At 52.0% G+C, this 23,538-nt stretch overlaps 2 protein-coding genes across 8 annotated transcripts; one reads left to right on the top strand and one right to left on the bottom strand.

The window, feature by feature from the left end:
- Positions 1-3,248: 3,248 nt before the first annotated feature.
- Positions 3,249-12,962, bottom strand: Rrp9 (ribosomal RNA processing 9, U3 small nucleolar RNA binding protein). Of its 4 annotated transcripts, XM_039081786.2 has the most exons (16): positions 12,823-12,962; positions 11,763-12,073; positions 11,441-11,523; positions 7,891-8,000; positions 7,466-7,533; positions 7,340-7,381; positions 6,531-6,657; positions 5,678-5,802; positions 5,504-5,596; positions 5,035-5,135; positions 4,810-4,944; positions 4,665-4,727; positions 4,360-4,505; positions 4,199-4,278; positions 3,517-3,590; positions 3,256-3,412 (listed from the first exon to the last, which is right to left on the bottom strand). In XM_039081786.2, exons 2-16 carry the CDS (start codon positions 11,856-11,858, stop codon positions 3,319-3,321), a joined length of 1,437 nt encoding a protein of 478 aa, XP_038937714.1. In that variant the 5' UTR covers positions 11,859-12,073; positions 12,823-12,962; the 3' UTR covers positions 3,256-3,318. The 4 variants fall into 4 exon arrangements, 3 of the variants coding, with proteins under 3 accessions (NP_001102248.1, XP_038937714.1, XP_063121890.1); NM_001108778.1 differs by lacking the exon at positions 12,823-12,962 and having other exon boundaries at positions 3,249-3,412; positions 11,763-11,901; XR_005487871.2 differs by lacking the exons at positions 3,256-3,412; positions 3,517-3,590; positions 4,199-4,278 and having other exon boundaries at positions 4,365-4,505; positions 5,689-5,802.
- Parp3 (poly (ADP-ribose) polymerase family, member 3) lies at positions 12,259-18,360 on the top strand. 4 transcript variants are annotated; one of them, XM_008766500.3, is made up of 11 exons: positions 12,259-12,723; positions 13,270-13,453; positions 13,941-14,066; positions 14,244-14,432; positions 14,592-14,727; positions 14,817-15,043; positions 15,300-15,449; positions 15,602-15,688; positions 15,883-16,060; positions 17,145-17,300; positions 17,789-18,360. In XM_008766500.3, the coding sequence occupies exons 2-11, from the start codon at positions 13,277-13,279 to the stop codon at positions 17,956-17,958; spliced, it is 1,596 nt and encodes a 531-aa protein (XP_008764722.1). In that variant the 5' UTR covers positions 12,259-12,723; positions 13,270-13,276; the 3' UTR covers positions 17,959-18,360. The 4 variants fall into 4 exon arrangements, with proteins under 4 accessions (XP_008764722.1, NP_001008329.1, XP_038937138.1 ...); NM_001008328.1 differs by having other exon boundaries at positions 12,609-12,723; positions 14,607-14,727; positions 17,789-18,355; XM_039081210.2 differs by lacking the exon at positions 12,259-12,723 and adding an exon at positions 13,041-13,176 and having other exon boundaries at positions 14,607-14,727.
- The last annotated feature ends 5,178 nt before the right edge of the window (positions 18,361-23,538 follow it).

The raw sequence follows: 23,538 nt of genomic DNA, 5'->3' as shown, positions 1-23,538 counted from the left end.
TGATGCCCTCTTCTGGTGTGTCTGAAGACAGCTACAGTGTACTTATATATAATAAATAAATCTTTTAAAAAATGCTTTTAAAAAAGGAGGTAAGTTGGGGTCCGCCTCAAGGTCCTTAGGTCACTGACGTTGCTTCCCTTAGGACAAACTATTGCAGGGTTCACCCTGAGTCTCCGGCTTCTTACTGAATGATGTAATCTCTCATACATATGCTCCTACCATCTGCCACGAGCACCTCACCAGAGGTCAGCTGACATTGACAATGAGCTACATTAACACAGCACGTTCTAAGAAAACACTGAGACCCTGATCAAGACACCTATGGGGCCGTGATTCTGGAAGGAATAATTGCCTAGCGTGACTCCGATTCCTCAGTGTCATTCTGGGTGGGAATGGTGGGAGATCCAGACATAAGAGACATCTGGGGGAGTTTACAGTCCCAAAGAAAAACTATTTTTTAAAAAGACATTTTTAAGCAGCTGGTGCTATGGCTCAGTGATTAAGAAAAATATATCTGTTCTTGCAGAGACCAAGCCTCAGTCCCAGCACCCACACTCACGATTGCCTGTGAGACCAGCCCCAAGGGATCATTGTCATCTGCTGGTGTCCCAGGCCACTGCACTCACCCGACATCCACAGACATACAAGCACACACAGACGTAAAAATAATGAAGTACGTACAGAATTCCAAGATCTTAAAAGGGATGCGCCCAGCTTTTGTTTCTGAAAGCCGTGGAGATGAAGCGAGTTTCTTCTGCTGCCTTTCCAAGTCTAGCACTTTGTGATTTGTTTTCTGTGACTGGGACCAAGTCACTTTGATGTAGGGTGATTCTAGGAAGAAAACCATGTGTTCTTCGTAACTGGCCGTGGAGAATGCTCATGGCTATGCTGCGGGCGATGCAGACACTGATAAAGGTGGCCGTATCGCTCTGGAGTTAGAGGTCTGGGAGACCAAGTAGCATTAATACAGTGCTGAAGGGCTGCCAGAGACAAAACTGCCTTTTACACTAGTCAGCACAGGTGCTTGTGCACTGTGTTCCTGAATACTCACTGGTTCTGGAATAACCCAGTCTAGACTTGAAGTCCCCAGTAGAAAGACAGGAACCAGGTACTCAACCTCGGTGTAGAAGAAAGAGTATAAGACCACTTGTCTTTAAGGGAGAATTCTTCACATTCCACAAAACTCTACAGACTTGGAAGGAGAACACATTGTCTCTGACTTTGTGGTGGGGTCAGGAGCGCAGGCTGGACGTGAAGTGAAGGCCAGGCTTCTCCCTCTCTTCCCAGGACACAGTGGGTAATGAGCTCAGACAAAACACCATCTCGCACCCTGGGAGTGCTCTTTCAGCCAGGACTGAACACGGATGAGAGAAGCCTGGGAGAGTGGCACAAGTCCTGCAGGACCAGAAGACAGGACTTGCTCTTCCTGCATGCAGGAGCCAGGCTCCAGGACCTTCGGATCCATGGGAGGGCTGTGCCCCACCACACTCCCTGTCACAGGCTGAACCCAATCCTCATGGACACAGCTCCAAGGAGAGCTACTGATCACCAGAGGCTTGGAGGATGGCCAGTGGCAGAAGCAGGGGTAGGTGATCTGGGCAAGCCCGTTTAAGTGACACTGCCAGAGGCAAAGCACACACAAGCCACAGGCAGTACTTCAGTCATGCCACTGAGGAAACCCAAATGCAGACCTACGCACGGCCTTCCATTCCTGACTCTTCCTGTCTCCCAAGCAGGTGTAGCCTGGGACCCTCTCCCGTCTGACCTAGAATCCTGTTATCTGCCCACAGAGCCTATGGTTTTCCTCAGCACTCTACGCTCTGGCTATTCTAGTCACCCATTCTTTTTAAAGATTTATTTTATGAATGAGTCACTGTAACTGTCTTCAGACACACCAGAAGAGGGCATCAAATCCCATTACGGATGGTTGTGAACCACTATGTGGTTGCTGGGAATTGAACTCAGGACCTCTAGAAGAACAGTCGGTGCACTTAACCGCTGAGCCATCTCTCCAGCCCCCATAGTCACACATCTTTTTAAAAATATTAAAATTTAAAAAGGAATCTCCTCCACCCTGAACTGGTTGTCCTCACCTCAGGGAACAGGTCACTGCTGGTCATTGCTCTCACATTCTCACCTGTCATCCATGAGCTCCACCTCCAAGCCCCCACATCAAACACATTGTCCCTGCCTCTGCTGCCTTCTCATTACCCCACCACCTCGCCTGTCACGATACTGTTTCCCGATTGGACTCCCGTCCTCCCACTCCCCACCCCTGACCAGTAAGCACTCCTCCTAGCAGCTAGTTTTATATCTATTTATCAGGATGGCACCTACCATGCATGTGGACATCAGACTACTACTTCAGGGGTCAGCTCTCTCCTTCCACCGTCTGTGTCCTGAGGACTGAACTCAGGTCGTCAGGCTTGGCACAAGCACCTTCACCCACTGAGCCATCTCATTGGCCCAGTTATCTTTTCAATGTGACCCAGGATCAGTCACTTAGCTCCCAATCCTCTCATGGCTTCCTACCACACCAGAATAAAACCCCGGGACTTTCCAAGGACTCGAGGGCCCAGCACCCGTACCTCTTGACCTTGCGCAAGCCATCCTGGGAGAGGGGTGTGGGGATAGGAGGGGGGTTATCCATCTCTTTTCAGATTTCAAGACCTGCCCATCTGTCCTACTCTTTGACCTCCCCACTCCCAGTCTCCCCCTCATCCACTGCTGTACCCCATGACAGGAGTGAAGCCCCCAATGTAAAGGCAGGCAGTACTCCTTTGTCCTTTGACACACCTTCCCAGCAGGATCCTTGCCAAGCTCTATCCGACTGGAAATCTCTTCCCTGATTCTGACTTTGTCCCCAAGCACAGTAGACTCCCACTTCAGGGGCAGTGTATCCTTCCAGCTTCCTGAGCTGGACAGGCAGGGAAGTGGGGTCGGCCTGAACTGAAGGCTACGTGAACTTCCACGTGGTCCCCAGACCCTAGCTTGAGCCGTCCGTCACACAGGAATGCAAAGCGGTGATTCCTTGGCTGATGGGTGGGCAACTCTGATGCCATCAGCCCAGTGGAGAGCGGCTGTCTAACTGCAAGGGCTGAGACTCCCACCCAGTCCTCTGAGAACAAGCCTTCAGCTGAGAGCTAGCAGAGTCCTGCTCTTCCCAGGCCTCTGCCACCTCCTGGTCCCCACCACCACCACCACCACCACCACCCCTTACCCTCCCAGAAGCCAGAGGAACAGGGAAGAACAAAGTCTAAAAGAGGAGGCTTTAATACAAAAGGGGGCGGGGCCTGGAAATCCTTAAATAAGGGTGTGTCAGGAGCCAGCAACAGGGGACACGGGGACCCTTCGGAGCGGGATGATGCAGACTGAGTTCCGAGCCTCTTTGATCCTCCACCATCGACCCAGCCTGCAGAGAACAAATGACACTGATGCAGACCCACGCCACCCCTCTCCTATTCCCGCCTAGCCCGAGCTGCCTTGCCCTCAGTCGCACGCCCATCACACACATACCTGTGTTCCTGTCCTACTCCAGCCACCAAGAAGTCCCCACCACTGGAGAACTTGAGGCTGTTGATAAATCCAACCTGAGAGAGAGGGACACAGTGAGATACTAGAACATTCCTCACCACAGCTCCCAAGAGGAGTCAAGAGCCTGGTAGACGGCCGCTGCCCCGTGCCCTGGTTAGGTGCACCAACCCTTTCCCTGAGGCTCAGCCTCCTATCTGAAACGGTAGGAGTGAAGCACCAGCCAAGCAGGGAGGAGCTGAGAATTGAAGAGAGAGTGGCCATCAAGTGTGTCAAGAGCTACGTCGGGTCTGGCTCCTGGCACTGGGGTATTAGAAACCCCAGGACAATACTGCTGACCCAAGCTGTCACTGACATACCCACAGGCCACCCCAGTGTGGACAGTCAACTCCACAGAGCAGCCTGGTTCTCAAGCCAATCCCTACTACATAGAACCAATCCCAGCGCAGGTCCCCACCACTCAGCTTGTACACAAAGGCAGGACAGGATGGAGCCAGTAAGGGTTGGGGAATAGAGAAGGAGGAAAGAGGGAGTCCCTGACAGGCTCTGGGACGGCCAAGTGGCCTTGCCCTGAAGAGACTTCTCTGGATGGGAAGAACAGAGATTGTTCATTCCAGGGGTCTCCAGAGTCTTACAAAGACAGGCTTATGAGTTTAAGACCACTTACCAGGGGGATGTCACAGAGAGGATCAAGCTGCCGGAAGCCCTCTCCACACTGCCAAAGTCGCACACAGGCATTATGGGAGCCTTGGAGGACAGAGAGTCAATGAGCAAGCCCTGTACCAGCTCACCCTAGCGTCCCTCCTACCCACCTCAGCAAGCACCCACCTGTGGCTACAAGGTCTGTATTAAGCAGGGCTGCCACGGACGATATCCAGAAGGGCTGCTCCAGGCCCGGCTCCCCGTGAAGCCCATGAGCTTCGCGCTGGAGGGCGAGTGGCCTCTTCTTGGAGAGGCCCCACAAGGCCACAGAGCTGTGGGTGAGGAAGGTAGTCTGAGGGGCAAGAGCCAGACAAAGGCATACAGCAGGGAGGACCAAGCACATAGGCCAGCTGAGGGATGTGGCCCAAGGCCCGGCAGGCAGGAAGCATGGGTGGCAACAGTGGCCAGACACATCAGAAAGGAAATCTTACCCATCGTCTGCACCCGACACCATGTGCTCCTCGTTGATCAGATGGATGCAGTCAATGGAACCCCTAGAAAGAGAGGCTATGAGGGACAAGGTCCAGCCCTCTCACTAGCCCACAGAGCCCGACACAGCCCAGCAGACTGCCTCACTGGTGGCCATAGAAGACAAGCTGAGATTCCTCTGGGATCTTCCACACACGCACGGTCCCGTCCCGGCCCCCGGCTGTCACACAGCACTCTCGGCTCAAGGCGTCCAATGCAGCCACAGCATCCTGGTGCCCGAACCTGGAGAAGAGCAGAGCAGGAAGGGAGGGTGTCACATGTGAACTCAGGCACACGTGACCCTGTGCATGCTAGCTGCCTGGGCACACTCACAGTGTCTCCACATAGGAGTTCTCGGCTGCATTCCACACCTTCACAGAGCGGTCGTGGGAAGTGCTGTAGAGCTGGTGGGTACCTCTTCGGAAGGCCAGTCCCTAGAGGGAACCGAGAGGGGTCAAAGGGCATGGACTGCGGAGGGCAGGCCCAGAGAGGCTCTCCTGAAAGTAAATCACATGACCTAGGATCCTGCTCCCCCAGAGCACTCTGAGTACCATATAACCCCGTGTGAATCCAGGAACACTCGTGCCTGTCCCCAGACAGCTACCTACCCTCAGGCCCTCCGTGGCCCTGATATCAGCTGACCACGGTCTCCATCCTTCCCATCTCTTCAGCACACTCGTGTCTTTCACACACCACTCACTACCCAGAGAGACCTCTGCAGACAAGCCTGGGGCCTGGGGCCCGGTGGGCACACTGAGCAAGCATCCCATGCTAGGCAGGTGGTCAATATCCAGATCCTCACCGACACAGCGTCCCGGTGTCCCGTGAAGGTGTACAGGTGCTGGCAGCTCTGGGCCTCCCATATCAGAATGAGCTTGCTCCGGTCTCCAGAGGCCTGTGGGAATGAAGGTGATGGCCACAGGCACATACCACACCCCAAACTTCCCACCTGCCCACAGGGCCAACCCAGTCTTACGAGGTACTTGCCATCAGAGGAGATGGCCATGCACAGGATATGGCTGCTGTGGCCTGAAGGCTGCCCCTGGGTGCCCTTCTTGGCTCGAGGGATCACATGCAGCTTCCGCCCAGTCTCTACACTCCCTGCCACCAAGACAGGAAAGAAGTTACTGGGCTACCGGACAGGGCTGGCTGCTCAGAACCTCCCCTCCCCCAGAATGAAAGGGCAGCACAGACATGGGTCAAGGAAGGATCCTGCACAGCTGTGAACCTCTGCACAAGTCACCTTGGTCTCATCTGCCAAAAGGAGGTGACAGTCCCCAAGGGCAGCCATGACTTCAAAAGAGGAAGAACACAGAACTGCCCTGGAACACAGACATATTGCTCAGTGGGGACCACTTGCAATGTGCAAGGACCTAAATTCAATCCCCAGAACCCCCTCGATTCCTACAGATCATCTTCTGACATCTCTACGTGTGAGCTGGGGCATATGTGCACACCACACACACAAGATAGATAAAAGCATTAAAAAGAGGAGGAGAAGGAGGAGAAGGAGGAGGAGAAGGAAGAGGAAGAGGAGGAGGAACAAGGACGCACACTGGGAGCCCCCTCTGATGGTGGAAGGTGAGGACTATGCTCAGGTGTGGAGGTCCCAGAAGGACCGAGGACTCCATCCAAGTCTGTGCAGAGCTTCAAACACCTTCTAATCCGATTGCCCGGTTGAGGCCTCAGCTCTGTGCCCCACAGAGCTCAGAAGCCCGGCTGCTAGAAGCTCCTACTGCCAATCGCAAAGACCCTCCGAGGTAGCAGCTGTCTAGAAGCTTCCATCATCAGGGACCACCCCAGGCTCACACCCTCAAGGCCTCACTCACACTTTATGATGGTGCAGTCTTTGGCGGCAGAGAAGATGGCCAGGTCATCGGGAGTGATGACCAAGCACGTAATGGAGAGCTGGTGGCCCCGCAAAACTCGAATGTCAGTGGGAGCTGGGGCCTGGATCTGCAGAGACAGAGACTAGGTCACTGCAGTAGGAGCCATGAAGTCACTGCTCAACTAGAACCCACCTACCCTACCCAGAGGAAACCAGAACCCAAGGCTACAAGATAAGACACTTGCATACCTGACCATGCCTGCCCAAGTGTCCACTGTTCTCTACAGAGCCCAACAGCCTGAGAAACACTAAGCCAACTGCTTACCGACCACGTGAGCACACTGACTCTACCATATACCAGTGCCCTGCACACTCACTGATTCACCCATATACCAGTGCCCTGCACACTCACTGACTCTACCATATACCAGTGCCCTGCACACTCACTGACTCTACCATATACCAGTGCCCTGCACACTCACTGACTCTACCAATATACACAGGTGCCCTGAGCACTCACTGACTCTACCATATACCAGTGCCCTGCACACTCACTGACTCTACCCATATACACAGGTGCCCTGCACACTCACTGACTCTACCATATACCAGTGCCCTGCACACTCACTGACTCTACCCATATACACAGGTGCCCTGCACACTCACTGACTCTACCATATACCAGTGCCCTGCACACTCACACTGACTCTACCATATACCAGTGCCCTGCACACTCACTGACTCTACCCATATAACAGTGCCCTGCACACTCACTGACTCTACCCATATACCAGTGCCCCGCACACTCACCTCCTTTGCCACCAATTTCTGTAACCTGCCTCTCTGCTCGAGCTGCAAAGAGAGGAGAAGAGAGGAATGAAGACCTGGGGTAAGGGCCAGTCTTCCACCACACCCACACCCCGCCCCCCTACTCACCACATCCTCCTTCAAGCGCCCGGCCACCTGATCCTCCTCAAATGCACGGGCTTCAGCCTTCTCCTCCTCTGTGCAGGATAGAATGGTCCACAAATTCAAGGCTATGGTCCCCTTTCCCCCATGTCTAGCCCTCCACCCAAGGGTTGGGCTACAAGTGCCGATCTTATAGAAAGTTCCCGGTGCCTCAGGAGTTCCTGCCTGCCTTTGTTTAGACTGAGCTTGGCTCCCCAAAGGTCTGGTCTGTCCCAGGATATACTGGCCCATTAGAGATCCTAGCCACCCTCTGCAAGGTAGCCAACACCAGCAGCACCAGTGACCATGGGAACCTACATGACTGGCCCATCAGATGTCTGGGGATGCAACACGGGTAGGAGGTAGGCTCTGGTCTACCAGAGACCTTGGCCTTCATCAAGCCACCGGCTCACCTTGCTGCCTAAGCTGTTCTAGGTAGAGTTTGGCCAAGCGTAGCTTCTTTTCTTGTGCAGTCTCTTCCAGCTCTTCCTCCTCCTCTTCCTCTGTTTTCCTTGGAGCCAAGCTGTGGGAAGAAGGGATAGAGTCTAAGGGAATGGCCCCCCTCATCTGGCCACTAGAACTATGCTTTCTCAATGCCAGCCTTGCCCCTGCCAACCCTCAGGGCCAATGACACACATACAGAAAACAAAAGGACATGACTTCCCCAACTGAGAGGTCCTACTCAGCGTCCAGCACAAGGTCATCAAAACAGCCAGCTCCCAACACCAGGAAATTATCACAACATTTCAACAAAAAGGGAAAGAGAAGATTCCACAAGCTTTCAAGAGAAGCCAAGTTATATACAAAAGATCAGAAGTAAAAAGTGGCAGGCCTGCAGGCTTAGCTTAGTGGCAGAGTAAACAAGCATCCTTGAGGCCCTGGGGTCCACAGCCAGTGCAGGGGAGAGGGAGGGAAGAGGAAAAGGAGGAGGGGGAGGAGGTCGAGGAGGAGGAGGTGGAGGAGGGAAAGGAGAAAGAGGAGGAGTAGGAGGAGGAAGAACCAGGATAAACTGGTGACCAATGAAGACATGGCCATGGGTATGGCTCAGTGACAGAGTGAGGTCCTGAACTTAATCACCATCCACCAGAAAATCACACTGTCAAGCCAGGTAGAGTGGCACACCTAATATCCTAGAATTTAGAAGGGTAAGACAAGGAGACTACAAGTTCAAGGTCAGCCTGAGCTAGAATAAGAAAGACTATCCCTAAAACTCCCAGCTAAAAAGACATTGTCAGGTATACAGAGTGACAGGGAATTGATCCTGTCCTTCTACTGAGCTTCCAAATTAAAGGAGAAAAGCACAGGATACTGAAAACAGGAAATCCAACATACAGAACAGAGAAGGCAAATGCCAGGATGACAACCCCTCCAAGACAGAGAATGTCTAGTCCCAAAGGAACCCCAGACACAGACATACTGGGGCTGCCCTGGCCCTGCTGCTCCTGCGTCCTCCCCCAAGGACTGGGCTCCACGTGAATCCTACGCAGTACTAACTAAGCCATGTATGATGAGTTTCTGGCTGTCCCTTCTAAGCCCTAGTGTCCCTGGGCCAGCTCAGGACACTCCCTTCACTCAAAGACAGGTCCGGCTTTGACCTGTTCCTGGGAGCTTGAGGTAGGGGCTGAGAACTCTCGAGCCAGGAGTCCAAGGCAGCTGCACCCTCTATCACAAGCCTGCAGACATCCGGTCTGCTACCCGCTGTTTCTCAGCACCCTTGCCCAGGACTTCCACCAGAAGGGATTTTAAAACCTGTGAGGAACAACAGTGTCCTGGAGCATGTCCCAGTACTCAGGAGGCCGAGGAAGGCAGATCTCTCTGAGTTTGAGGCCAGCCTGGTCTACATAGCAAGTTCCAGGATAGCCAGAGCTACAAAGTCCCTGCCTTTAAAAAAAAAAAAAATAGGGGTTGGGGATTTAGCTCAGTGGTAGAGTGCTTGCCTAAGAAGCACAAGGCCCTGGGTTCGGTCCCCAGCTCCGAAAAAAAGAACCAAAAAAAAAAAATAAATAAATAATGTCTGAGGAAGAATAAGGCCAGAGTTATTGTCCTTCCTGAATGTGCCCAATCAGACTCTTCTTTAAGGTCACACACCGAAAAGCAGACTGCTGGTTAGAGGTAAGGGGGCTCAGACTTTATAAACAGGATTTAGCAATTCTGTTTTTTTGTTTTGTTTTGTTTCCCAAGACATATTTTCTCCATGTAGCCCTGGCTGGCCTCAAACTCAAGAGATCTGTCCACCTCTGCCTCCAGTTGTTGGGGATTAAAGGTATACACCACCACGCCCAGCATCACCCTTTGTTAAAAAATCCCTTTTGAAAGAAACACTGTCTCAGCCCTGAATTTAATGTGTGTATACATTTATTTTTACTTTTGCCCATGTTAGAAGATCAGCAGAAGAAAATGGGGTGGTGATTCTGTAGTTAATTAAAATACTGAAGAGTGGGTAAAGATTGGTCAGGAAAAAAATGGCTGATCGGCTAAGAGCTCTTGCTGCTCTTACAGTCCCAGCATCCCTCAGGTGCTGTCACAACCACCTGACATGACAGTTTCAGGGGATCCAATGTCTCAGGTCTTCCCTGGGCATCAGCATGTAGACAGTGCATACAAACTCGCACACACGCGCACAAATAAAAACAAACAGAAACCAAAGTGTTTAGCACAGGTCCTGGAGGCAGAAACAGGCAGATGTCTTTGAGGTTGAGGCCAGTCTGATCTATACAGCTAATTTCAGGACAGCCATGGCTACATGGAAAGTCCTTGCCTCAAAAAAAGTTTCTATGAGCAAGTTAAGACAACACATATTCGGGCTGGAGAGATGGCTTAGCGGTTAAGAGCACTTACTGCTCTTCCAGAGGTCCTGAGTTCAAATCCCAGCAACCACATGGTGGCTCACAGCCATCTGTAATGAGATCTGATACCCTCTTCTGGTGTGTCTGAAGATAGCTACAGTGTACTCATATAAATAAATAAATAATAATAATAAAAAAGGCAACACATATTCACTTTTAGAAGCAGAATTGATAGCCAGGTCTGTCTGTAATCCTGGTACTCAGGAGGCAGAAGCAGGCAGAGCTCTTGAGTTCAAGGCTAGCCTGGTCTACAGAGTGAGTTTCAGGATAGCTGCTACAGAGAAATCCCATCTGGGGGTATACTACAGAATTACTAAATCCTTTTTATACAGAAAGTTTCAGGATTCCCGGGACTAAGAATCTCCACCCCAGGTATAACACCCTATCCTTGGAAACCCTGTAGCCATCGCATGACTAGCTGAATGAGGAAGACTTCAAACCTCCCTCAACTCCATATGCAAGTCACCTGCCCGCTCATCTTTTCAGCCTCCCACCCTGGCACACTAACACCCCAGACTTGTCACGGATCCCTGAACCTCTTCCCTACCGCTCCACCACACTCCTCATCTCTCCAGGCTCAACTTTTAAAAAGGCTTCTTCCGTTCTCACAACACATGCCTCCAAGACACACGCCTCCCTACACCGCCTCTCTCCACTTGCCTGCTCCCCTGTGTTCCTAACGGTGAAACAAGTCCCTAATGTTAGAAAGGCTACATGTGTGACAATACACTCTCTAGCTTTAATTCTTCAGAAAGCTGAAGCTGTAGGATCATTTGGACAAAACTCATCTCAAATGGAGTCCAAGGACTCCAGTCATGTGGTGCTGTGTGAAAACTAAGATGTGTTCTGTACACTTTACCCCTTGCCTCTCAATCAATCCAGCCCTGTGCCTGCCTCCATGTCATGAAGCCAAAAAAGGTCTCAGGCTCTCCCTCCCCCAGGGGCCCAGGGTCCTTCCCATAGACTCGCATCAGAGATAAACGACATTTCACTGCCAGAAATTGAAGGAAAGACCCAGGATCTCGAGCCAAACACCCAGCTCTGTTACCAGTCGCACCGAGTTTTTTAGTCACCATGAGCCTCAGTTTATCCTTTCTCTCGGTAGAAAACAACTCACCTCTCACTCTCAGAATCGCTGGAAATCTCCTCATTCATTTTGCCGCCACCTTTGGACTTGCCTCTGCTTGCAGCAGAGTCTACCTGGAAATACAACATCCTTTCTTGGTCAAGAGCCCCGGGACTGAGAAAGGAACCTGGCACCTAGCCCTGGCCAAGCAGAAGGTTTTCCAGGATTTGGTGGGTGGAAGAAAAGAGATGGAGGCTCCCTTCTGAAAGAGCCCTTGGAGAAGATACACACATGCTCCGATGGGGGCCCTGGGATGGAATGATGGCTGTCCCAGTAACTAGATCAGTCGCGCCCAGGAAAACTCCATGCTCACCTTTCGCCGCCGCTTGCCGTCCACCGGGGCCGCCCCGGGCCCGGGAGCTGGCTTTGCCCGTTTACGAGTTGCCACGGCGGTCGACATACTGTTCATCAAGGTGCCGCAGCCTCTACTGAAGAACTCACATGGCTGCTAAACCCCGGCCACATGGCAAGACCCGAAACACTGATAGGGTCCCACGGCGAGGCGGGCCCCGCCTTCCGCAGCTCCATTGGACCCTTTAGAAGATCCTGTCACGCCTCCAATCGTCTATTGGACCGGTTCAGTTAGCCACGCCTCCAAGAACTCCTATAGGCTCCGTCGCCAGCCTGGAGTAGGAAGCAAGTCTCTCCTGCTGTTTCCGGCCTGGACCTGTGGCGCTTGCGCTCTGCTAACTCCCTGCTTCCAGGGAGGGGTGGGGCCAGGAGGGCATGCCTGTGCTTGCATATTATGGCCACAAGGGGGAGCTAGAGGTGCGGGGTTCTGTGATTTCCCCCACCCCCCGCCGCCCCCGCTGGGGCGGCGATAAAGCTAACCCAGCCAGGCATTTAAAACATAGGGAATGGATTTCCGGCAGCTCTGGAGAGGAGACAGTATCTGAACCCAGAGCCAAACTCACTGGGCAAATAACATGCTGCGTGTGCCTAATCAAAGCTACATGAGGGGCGAGTCAGTCCCTGCGGCTTTCGATATGTCTAGATTAGTGTCTTCTCATCTGTAGGACCGGTCACCAACCTCGGCCTACCCAGCCTCTGACTCACCCCACTAGCGGCCAAATAACTGGAATTCTACACCACCCCTAAGCTCTTTCCCCTCCTCTGGTGGTTGCTGGGAAATCCCTACCAAAGACAAACCGAAAGCTCACGAAGGGTCACTAGATGGGAGCCCAGACTTGGAACTTGTTTCTTAGGAGGCACACTCAGCATTCCTAATACCAGACAGAATAACAGCCACCTCTTCAAGGTTCCGTTTCTTTTCGGTGAGTGTCCTCTGGCCCTGCCCTGGAGTCCTCCACAGGGCAGGGAAGGGCGGGTTAAAGTGGCTTTTGCTCTCTGGCAGTTAGTTGAAAGCCATTTACCTGAAACCTTGGCTGGCACCCCAGAACTCTAGACTGTTAGCAAAAGGCTTCTTCACCACTTGGTCCTAAGCTCTAGAGAGGTAGATCCGGCTGCAGAGCTACTTATAGAGTCCTTGTCCTATAGTTCAGATGATTCAGCCCTTGCCAGATGACTGACAGAAGGAGGAAATGTTCTAGAAAGGGAGGTGCCCCAGAAGTGGGAGGGGTGAGCCCGCTTTCACTTTTTCTACCACTTCAGGGCACACCTCAAGCAGGAGAGAGTAGGGAGGCAACTTCTCCCTAGCCCCAGGCTGGGCAGAACTGACCGGGGTTCCTTAACCTTGTACTTGCAACTTAGGGAGGAGCATCTCTGAGGTATGAAGCGCAGTTTTGAAGATGGGGATTTGTATACCAAGGAGGAGTAGGAGAAAAAAGGCAAATCTGAACGCTCCCTATCTCCTGCCCCAGGAGAGCCATGGCTCCAAAACGGAAATCTTCCATGCAAACCGAGGGCTCCAAGAAGCAACGACAGGGCACAGGGGAGGAAGGCAGCTTCCGGTCCACTGCCGAGGCTCTCAGAGCAGCTCCTGCTGGTAATCGCATCATCCGTGTGGATCCCCCATGTCCACTCAGCGGGAACCCCGGAATTCAGGTGAGCTGAACCCATGTTCAGACCACAGCCTTCTCCTCCTCGAGTTCTCCGTCCTAGCCCAGTAGCTCCGTGTCTCTCAGTAAGCCAGGGATTGCATACATGTCTTCTGAAGACCACCAACGTGGGCTGCTATTCCATCAGGTCAAGGTGTATCATGTCTGACCACCAGACACTAAGATGTTACCTCTTACATAACACTAAGGAAGGGGCCTGGCTCAGTTTCCCCAGGACCCTCCTCCGTGTTCCTTCAGACTCAGCCCTCAGGGCAGAGCCAGGTCCTTTCCAGATTCCTCCAACCCAGGAAGCATCTCTCTCCAAATTCCCATGTCCACAACAGGGGCTTCATCACATCCAGTCAGACTGTGACCCCAAGAGCAGAGTCACCCAGTGCCAAACAAGTCCCCCCCCCATCCCCACCCCTGATGTTCCCCAGTGTGATACCCAGCCCATGCCCAGCCAAGCTGCCTTCCGGACTCTCTCTACACAGGTCCACGAGGACTACGACTGTACCCTGAACCAGACCAACATCGGTAACAACAATAATAAGTTTTACATCATCCAGCTGCTGGAGGAGGGCGGTCGCTTCTCCTGCTGGAATCGCTGGGGCCGAGTGGTGAGTGAGCCATCACCAGGGCTGCCCTCCCCCACGTTCCCTTCTCTGGGCACACTTCAAGGGGATCCAAAGAGCCACCCTCTCACTCCATCTCCAGCTGTTCAGAGGTCATCGGCCCAGCCCAGAGGCCGGCAAACATTTTTGGTAGAGCGCACCCCTGAAAGTTGTCCCTTGCAGGGAGAGGTGGGCCAGAGCAAGATGAACCACTTCGGCTGCCTGGAAGATGCAAAGAAGGACTTTAAGAAGAAATTTTGGGAGAAGACTAAAAACAAATGGGAGGAGAGAGACCATTTCGTGGCCCATCCCAACAAGTACACACTTATAGAAGTTCAGGGAGAAGCAGAGACCCAAGAGGCTGTAGTGAAGGTGAAAGGGCAGTAGAGGGCAGTAGGGGACAGGAGGGGACAGAGGGAAGGGACTGCCTGCCGCACATCCTCACACCCTGAGAGTCCCAGCCTCCCTGTCTGACCTCAGCCTTTTTTAACATCCTGCCCTGTGTGGGCGCCCTGCCCAATGCCCATGCAGGCCTTATCTCCCCAGGTGGACGGCCCAGTGAGGACTGTGTTTAAGCCCTGCTCCCTAGACCCTGCCACCCAGAAACTCATCACCAACATCTTCAGCAAAGAGATGTTCAAGAACGCTATGACCCTCATGAACCTGGGTGAGGAGGAGCTCTCAGCAGGGTGACGGGGCCCCTGATATCAGGGGCTACAGGGGCTGAGTTCATCCCTTCACCCCCCCCACCCCCAGATGTGAAGAAGATGCCCTTGGGAAAGTTGAGCAAACAGCAGATTGCTCGTGGCTTCGAGGCCTTGGAAGCTCTAGAGGAGGCCATGAAAAACCCCACAGGGGACGGCCAGAGCCTGGAAGAGCTGTCCTCCTGTTTCTACACTGTCATCCCACACAACTTCGGCCGTAGCCGACCTCCACCCATCAACTCCCCTGACATTCTTCAGGCCAAGAAGGACATGTTGCTGGTGAGGGCTGGCTGACCCAGAGGATACCAGGCAGGCTGGGCAAAGATGAAAGAAGCGAAGCGGATGGTCACATGGTCCAGAGGGATAGGCAGCAAGGGGCAGGCCGAGAGCCAAGGGAGGGTAGAGCCAGACAGAGAGATGGGGTGGGGATGGAAGAGCGGAGGCTTGGGGGGGGGGGATATGTGTCACATGGGAGGGGCTGGGCATGGAAGTGGAAGCCCATCCGGCAGGCAAGGTCCAGTGCCTATTCTCTTAGGTGCTAGCGGACATCGAGCTGGCGCAGACCTTGCAGGCAGCCCCTGGTGAGGAGGAGAAAGTAGAAGAGGTACCCCATCCACTGGATCGAGACTACCAGCTCCTCAAGTGCCAGCTTCAACTGCTGGACCCTGGGGAGTCCGAGTACAAGGTGAGCACTGCCCACTTGTCCTTCAGATACCGAGGGAGCTCTAGCTTGCAGCATTCTCTCCTGTGTGCCCAGATGTAAGGAGAGCTCTGGAGTGGGAAGACCACAGGGCACTGGTCCACAAGTCTCCCACCTTTGGCCTTTGTTCTTCACAGGCCATACAGACCTACTTAGAACAGACTGGCAACGGCTACAGACGCCCAGACCTGCAGCATGTTTGGAAAGTGAACCGAGAAGGGGAGGTGAGGGAGATTCAACCCCTATATCACTACCCTGTCCCTTAGAAGGATAACATTTACTTATCTGCCCCCTGCTGAGCTGGTTTAACAACCCTGACCAGTTTCCACCAGATTGAGTGTACGCCGGTGACCGGTGGGAGGGATACCTGAACCCTCACGAAGCATGTCACTACCATTTTCTACTTCCCCCCACTCAGGGAGACAGGTTCCAGGCCCACTCCAAACTGGGCAATCGGAGGCTGCTGTGGCATGGCACCAACGTGGCCGTGGTGGCTGCCATACTGACCAGTGGGCTCAGAATCATGCCGCATTCAGGTGGTCGTGTTGGCAAGGGTATCTATTTTGCCTCGGAGAACAGCAAGTCAGCTAGCTATGGTGAGGCACCCCTGGGTCAAGACCAGGGTAGGGGATGGAGGCACCAAGACGGACTCAGCTGAGTCTTGAGAGATAAATTCTGAGGGCCTTACTGTCCAGAGTACACCATGAGGTGTCCCAGGGCTCAGGGACTCTGAAGAAGCACCTGGCAGTGGGGATGTGTCAGCCTAGAAGAGAGGAGACAGATAAGAAAGAGCAAACAGTCTCCAGAGTAAGAGAAATCCTGAAGGGGAGGGGTGAAGGCTCTGTGGGCCAGGTCTCAGCAGGCCAGCTCGGTCTGTGTGGAAATTCACAGCAGTATCAGGTGAAGAGGAACAGGGACATGGGACCATCAAGGGAGCCTTCACAGAGAGCCTGGGTTGGATGTGCACTTGAAGAATCTTGTGACTGGAGCAGTAGAGAGGGCAATAGCAGCTGCACCCTGTCTTTGTCTCTCTGTCTCTGTCTGTCTCCCTGTCTCTCTCCCTCCCTCTCTGGGCACTGGCTCTGGCCTCAGGGCTGCAGAAATGAGAGAAAGAACTCATGAGCCGGGCGTGTGAGGCAGTGCGGTAGTATGTGGGGAAAGGTCAAAGGTAACTCCACTTACTTCTAAGTTCATGGGCAGGGTATCCTCCACTTTAGTGACCTTATCAGCCCAGGCTGTCCTGATCAGTGGAGGGTGCCATGATCACCTACCCGTCCAAGAAAGCAAGGGTCTAAGCAAAACAAACGGGGCTCAAGATGACACAGTATCCCAAGAAAGACTGGCTGTGGGGCCTCAAGAGACCCAATCAAAAGAGTCCGTGGTGGGGCCTGAGGGAGGTCAATGAGAACGTGAATAAGGTAGGCCAGAGAAATGTAGCCCTCCCTAGCTCCCAGGCTGGGATACCATGGCTGACTCAGTTAGCCGAGAGCCTATGGGGGCCGAGCCGCAGGGGACAGGGAGGAGCCTGAAGTGGGAGGGGTCAGGCCAGGATGTGCTGGAAGAACGCGAGTGCTTCCTTGGGCTGCAAAACTGGGGGGGAACTACAGCGCCACTGCAGCCGAGATGAGGGAGGGACCTGAGCTGCCTCCTCCTACCGCTGAGGCCTCTGTGTTCCCCTAGTTACTGCCATGCGCTGTGGGAGCCACCAGGTGGGCTACATGTTCCTGGGCGAGGTGGCCCTCGGCAAAGTGCACCACATCACCATGGATGATCCCAGCTTGAAGAGTCCACCCCCTGGCTTTGACAGCGTCATCGCCCGAGGCCAAACAGAGCCTGGTGAGCCCCGATATTAGGCCTGTCTCCAGCTAAAAGTAGGGTTGACATAAAAGACTGGAGGAATTTTCAGAAAGAAGACAGCAGAGAGAGTAGACTATAGAGAGATTAAAAAAATATATATGCAGGGGTTGGGGATTTAGCTCAGTGGTAGAGCGCTTGCCTAGCAAGCGCAAGGCCCTGGATTCGGTCCCCAGCTCCAAAAAAAAAAAAAAAAAAAAAAAAAAAAAAAAAGAAAAAAAGAAAAAAATTATGTAAAAAAAAATATGCAGGAACTGATTCCCTGTGTCAACCCAGCAAACACTGTAACAACTCTCTCCAGGGTGGCTAAGAGGGATATAAAGAATCACGTCATTGGCTGAGTGCTAGCTTAAGGACTTTCCCAGGGAAGAATGGGGGATAAGGTACCATTTTCTGTAGCAAGTGGCAAGTCATAGGAAACAAAGTAGCCCTAGGCGCCAGTGACCCCGTTGGCCCACCATCCCTTGCAGATCCAGCCCAGGACATTGAACTACAGCTGGATGGGCAGCCCGTGGTGGTGCCTCAAGGCCGACCTGTGGCATGCCCATCCTTCAAAAGCTCCAGCTTCAGCCAGAGTGAGTACCTCATCTACAAGGAGAGCCAGTGCCGTCTGCGCTACCTGCTGGAGATTCACCTCTGAGCTGCTTGCCCTCCCCAGGTCCTGCCCTGGCGGGCCACGATCTTCACCCTCCTCTCTCTGACTCTCATATCATATCACTTTGTCTGCCTCCCAAGAATACAGCATGTGCCAGGCACACTGGCACACACCCGTAGCCTCAGCTACTTGGGGCGGAGGCAAGAAAAACACTTTACCCTGAGATTTGGAGTCCAGCCTAGGCTACACAGTAAGACATGTCTCAAAAAAAATTACAACGGTTAAGAGCCCTGACTGCTCTTCCAGAGGTCCTGAGTTCAGTTCCCAGCAACCACATGGTGGCTCACAGCCATCTGTAATGGGTCTGATGCCCTCTTCTGGTGTGTCTGAGGACAGCAACATTGTACTCACATATAATAAATAAATAAATCTTTAAAAAGAATCACAGTCATGAGTCAAAGCCAATATTTTGAAGCAGGGCATGATTCACGGCTATGATCCCAGTACTTGAGAGGCTAACACTGGAGAATCACTGTGAGTTCAAGGTCAGCCTGGGCTAAATGATGACCCTGACTCAGAAATATAGAAGCCAATGTTCACGTCGGTGATGGACTGTACCTGCTAAGATTATACCACCTAATGACACCGCTGTCATCTCAGTCTATGTACACAGAATCTACCCACAGTGACAGAACCACTCCATGTCATGTTCATGAGAACGTGTCACCATCATGAGGTGGAAAACGACTTCACATTGGCACTGTCTAGTCAGTGCTGTGCAGTAGATTCTTTTTTTTATTTAAAATATTTTATTTATTTATTATATATGAGTACACTGTCGCTGTCTTCAGACACACCAGAAGAGGGCATCAGATCTCATTACAGATGGTTGTGAGCCACCATGTGATTGCTGGGATTTGAACTCAGGACCTCAGGAAGAGCAGTCAGTGCTCTTAACCACTGAGCCATCTCTCCAGCCCTGTGCAGTAGATTCTTAAGCTCATTCCTCCTGTCTCACTGAATTTTGCACACACATCTTCCTAAGCCCCTCTGCTCTTGAGTCCAGCTTTTTCAGGCTCCGCATACAGGTGGTATCAAGTGCTGTTTGTCTTTCTGGGCCTGGCTAACCTAACATCTTGCAGGTCCGCCCATGTTGTTTCAAACAACGGCATTTCCTTCCTTTTAAAGGCTAGATAGTATTCCATCGTATGACCACACATTTTCTTTGCCTATTCACCTACCAAGGGGCACAGAATGATGTGCACGTTGGTTGTTGTGAACAGGGCTGAAAACCAGCAAACCACTGGTTTCATTTCCTTTGGAATAGTGGTATTGCTGGGTCCGTCTCATCTCTCCCTGCCAGGCCCCCCTATATCTAAAAGAGTGATCCCCAGTACCCTCTAATTCCTCTTAGCCTGGTCATGGCTGTGGCCCCAGACTCTTGCCTCCTAAGGTGATATTTGAAGAGGCACTGGTTAACGCATCCTGCCACTGCCTTGCATCTCTCTCCAGCATTTGGCAGTTTTTCTTAGGTTTTATTTTAGGTTGTTTTTTTGTTTGTTTGTTTTTTTTTTAATTTTTTTAAATTTTTATTTATTTGAGTACACACTAGCTGTCTTAAGATACACCAGAAGAGGGCATCGGATCCCATTACAAATGGATGTGAGCCACCATGTGGTTGCTGGGAATTGAACTCAGGACCTCTGGAAGAGCAGTCACTGCTCCTAACCACTGAGTCATGTCTCCAGCCCTTGTTTTTTTTTTTTTTTTTTTTTTAAGATTTATTTATTTATTTTATGTATGGGAGTACACTGTCGCTGTCTTCAGACACACCAGAAGAGGGCACCGGATCCCATCACAGATGGTTGTGAGCCACCATGTGGTTGCTGGGAATTGAACTCACAACCTCTAGAAGAATAAACAGTCTGTTCTTAACTGCTGAGCCACCTCTCCAGCCATTCATTTCAGTTTTCGTGCTCAGGGACTGAATGGAGCCTGGGGCATATTAAGGGAGGTGATCCAACAATGAGTTACATCCCAGACTCACAGGCAGGTTTATTAAGCATGAGGTCTAACCCAGCTTATTTGTGCTACAGTGGCTGACCACAGGCTTCCTTTCTCCCAAGGTGGCCCTGCACATGACACTCCAGCTGCACATCCAGAAGCATGTGCTCACACAAGCTGATAATGGCCACATGCATCCTTCTCCCGCCCCCAAGGTTACCCCTGGAGCACCCTGTCCCCTCTAATATCCAAATAGGAGGCTCACCATCAAGTCAGAAACCTCCATTTAGAGACCGATTCTGTCTCCTTGGCTTAAACATTGCCAGGCGAACCAGGCATCCCTGTGTGTCTCGTGTCTGGATGTTATAGACAAGCTGAGTTTGTGTCAGAGGAGGACGGCTCTGCGATCCTCAAAGATTGACAGCTGTCATCTAGATAGCCCTGTCCTAGCCTGGGGTGCGGGTGCCAGAAATCGAGGTCAAGGCCCTGTCTGTGGGTCACGTGCTGCTTCCTGTAGTATCTCTTTAAATGGGAAAATGTTCCTTCACCCCTTCTCTTTCCTAACTTTTTTTCTTTGAGATGGGGGTCTTGCTATGTAGCCTAGGCTGCCTTGAACTCTTCATCTGCCCAAGTGCTGGGGTTCCAGTTGTGTCTGCTGTCACACCCAGTTCATGTTGTTATTCGGGTCATAGAACGTGTGTTTACATTTTATTTTATGTGTACGGGTGTCTTGCGTGCACGTGTGTCTGTACCACTTGTGGGCCTGGTGCCCATAGAGACCAGAAGAGGGCATCAGATCCCCTGGTACTGGAGTTACAGATGATTGCGAGCTTCCTTTATGACACCTGGCCACCTGAGGACCCATCCATCTCCATGGATGTACCAGAGCACCCCAGAATATCTCCCAATAGCAGTAATAAATTAAATAAAGTGGAAGACCCTCCCTGCCCCTCTCCTCATCCCCCCTCATCTGTTGGAGTGAGCCCACTATGTTGAGTTTTGGTTTATCTCCTTAACAATCCTTTACAGATTTACACAGGCATATACACTCACTATAAAGAATTCTATTTTTTGGTGTTGTTTTTTTTGTGGGGGGAGGGCTCAAGACAGGGTTTTGCTCGTGTAACTCTGACTGCCCTAGAATTAACTCTGTAGACTAGGCTGGCCTCGAACTCAGAGATCCACCTGCCTGTGCTCCAGTGCTGGGACTAAAGGCACGTGCCACCATTGCCTGATGGGATTCTATTGTTTTTTTTTTTGTTTTTGTTTTTGTTTTTTTGTCTTCTTTTTTTTTTTTTCTTTTTTCTTTTTTTCGGAGCTGGGGACTGAACCCAGGGCCTTGCACTTGCTAGGCAAGTGCTCTACCACTGAGCTAAATCCCCAACCCCTTCTATTGTTTTTAATACAGGGTTTCACTATGTAGCCAGTATGGTCACTATGTAGAGGAGGCTGGCCTTGAACTCACAGAGATCCACCTGCCTCTGCCTGCCAAGTGCTGGGATTAAAAGCAGGTACCACGCACTATACCTGATGTCCATTTTTTAAATTAAGTTTAGTGATTCGTGAAGGAGTATGCACCCACCAACCACCACCACCCCCAGCCCCCCTTCCTTGTCCTCTCTAGACTCTGTCTCTCATTTGCTGTTCCCATGGATCCCACTGAGCTTCCCCTGGGCTGTGGAGGCCCATGAGGTTGCCCCACACCTGCAGGCCTGTCAGGTGGGGAGAAGAGTAAAGAGTTGGCTTTTCTCCATTCTCTGAATGAGCACCTCAAAGATCCAGCTTCACGCTCTAGAGGCAAACAACATCCAAGCTGTGGCCAAATAAAGAAAGGGATGTCAGTGTGGACCAGCTCTAGGAAGCGGGTGACCAGAGTGCCAGCTATATGCTCTGAAGCAATGCCTCTCCTCTCCCCCCGCAACCTCCCCATCTGAATGATGGGACACTGGACAGTGACCTATCAAAGTCTGTCAGGGGATGAGCCACACCAACAGGCTGGAACCTGATCTTGAGGGCTGATGGGCTGCTGGGCCCAGGAAGAGAGGCTCCAGATGACCATGCACATAGACAGAACATCAGGAGAGGACAGTGCCAGCAAGCCCACCAAAGCACAGCGAACGGAGCAATGGGAGCTGAAGCTGGGGTGCTTTGGGATGGACGGTCAAGGCAGGCCTCTCTTGTGAGCAGAAAACTGAAGTAAATACCAGAACAAAAATTAGCTACAGTAGCATATCCCTAGAAACCCATTAGGAACATAAGGTCCTTCTTAGCTACATGAGTTTGAGGCCAGCCTAGACTATGGTAGATCCTGCCTCAAAAATAACAAACCATAGTGAAACAAGAGAGCAAGTCATGGGATCAGCAGTGCAAAGACACCCCCGCCCCAGAGCAGTTTGCTGGGCAAGCTACACAAACAGCAAGTGACTACTGTGCCTGCAGCATGGTGGGCGAGGAGAGGTGGGGATGAGCAGAAGACGGCCTGGGAGGCCCAGAGGAGCTCAAACTGATGATGGAGAGACAGCTCTTGGATGGAAGGGTACTGGTTTTAGATGCCACCTGGTTTATTTTTAAAAAGGGTCCCCTCCAGCCACTGCTAAGAGTGTGGTGCTGTAGGGGACAAGTTGGTAAAAAACAAACAAACAAACAAACAAACAAAAAAACCCAGCCGGCAAGATAGGAACCACATAAGATAATGAAAGGCCAAGGGAACTGGATACAGGAAAAGAACAGAGATGCTCGTACAGGAGACAATGAGGCAATCCAAAGACAGGCAACAATAGCAAGGAAGCCATCACCACCCACCACCCAGAGGCTAGATGGACAATGGGAGGAGACAGTGATGATGCTAGTAGGTCCACCTTGCACCATCAAGAACACAGAAGAGCCTCCAGGAAGGAAACCATAGCTTCCTTCTACGGGGCTAGAGGTTGCCTTCCACAGAGGGCTATAGAGGCCTAGGCTAAGCTATGAGGGGAAACGTCATGTGCCTTCCTCCCACTCTCTAGTTTACTGCTGATAACTTCCGTTGACTGAATCTTCCCCCAAGAGAAGCCTGGGAAGGACAGATACAGGCAGGTAGGGTGGGGAAAGACCTAAGGACAAAGCAGTTAAGCAGCTTGAGGTGCGGGAACTGAGGCCAGGCCAGTTAGGCAAACGCTGCGACACTCTGGGTGGGTAGCCATATGGGAGGGGCCGTGGTATTGGTGATAAGGAATGACTGGATTCCCTGAACCTTTGTCAGATTGGATCAGGTGTGGGAGAAGAGAAAGCTAGAAAGCTAGGAAGCTCTATCCTGAGGTAGGAGTTTGCCAAGAGGATCCTGCAAGGAGCCAGTTAAGGAACAGTCAAGGGTCCCCGTTTTGTTCAGGACATAGGATGTTTGAGATGCCATTAATCAAAGTCCTAGGGAGACTCAAGTCTGGTTCAAGGGAGACTTCAGACACCTGCTCAGTTCTCAGTGTCCAGGTAGGGTTCTCAAGGGGTTGGGTGATTATAACTGGAACATGGGCCACTCTGGAGTTACAGGGCTTTCCTTGAGCCACCTACCTGGGGGAGAGGGGCAGGGATGCTACATACTGACTGGCCAGGACTGTTGTTTTATGTGGAGATGGTGTTAGCTCA

The sequence above is a fragment of the Rattus norvegicus genome, chromosome 8, assembly GCF_036323735.1.
Source record: "Rattus norvegicus strain BN/NHsdMcwi chromosome 8, GRCr8, whole genome shotgun sequence".
NCBI classification, from domain to species: Eukaryota; Metazoa; Chordata; class Mammalia; order Rodentia; family Muridae; genus Rattus; species Rattus norvegicus.
The sequence above is the reverse complement of the archived record's forward strand: the minus strand, read 5'-3'. Positions and strand labels throughout refer to the sequence as shown.

Coding starts and splice junctions, on each gene's coding strand:
- Parp3 (XM_008766500.3), top strand. CDS start 13,277: ATGGCTCCAAAACGGAAATCTTCCATGCAAACCGAGGGCTCCAAGAAG. Junction 14,433..14,591: donor CCCAAGAGGCTGTAGTGAAG/GTGAAAGGGCAG, acceptor ATGCCCATGCAG/GCCTTATCTCCCCAGGTGGA. Junction 15,044..15,299: donor CCAAGAAGGACATGTTGCTG/GTGAGGGCTGGC, acceptor CTATTCTCTTAG/GTGCTAGCGGACATCGAGCT.
- Rrp9 (XM_039081786.2), bottom strand. CDS start 11,858: ATGAACAGTATGTCGACCGCCGTGGCAACTCGTAAACGGGCAAAGCCA. Junction 5,597..5,677: donor CCTCTGATGGCAAGTACCTC/GTAAGACTGGGT, acceptor TCATTCCCACAG/GCCTCTGGAGACCGGAGCAA. Junction 3,591..4,198: donor CTCTCTGTGACATCCCCCTG/GTAAGTGGTCTT, acceptor CCTCTCTCTCAG/GTTGGATTTATCAACAGCCT.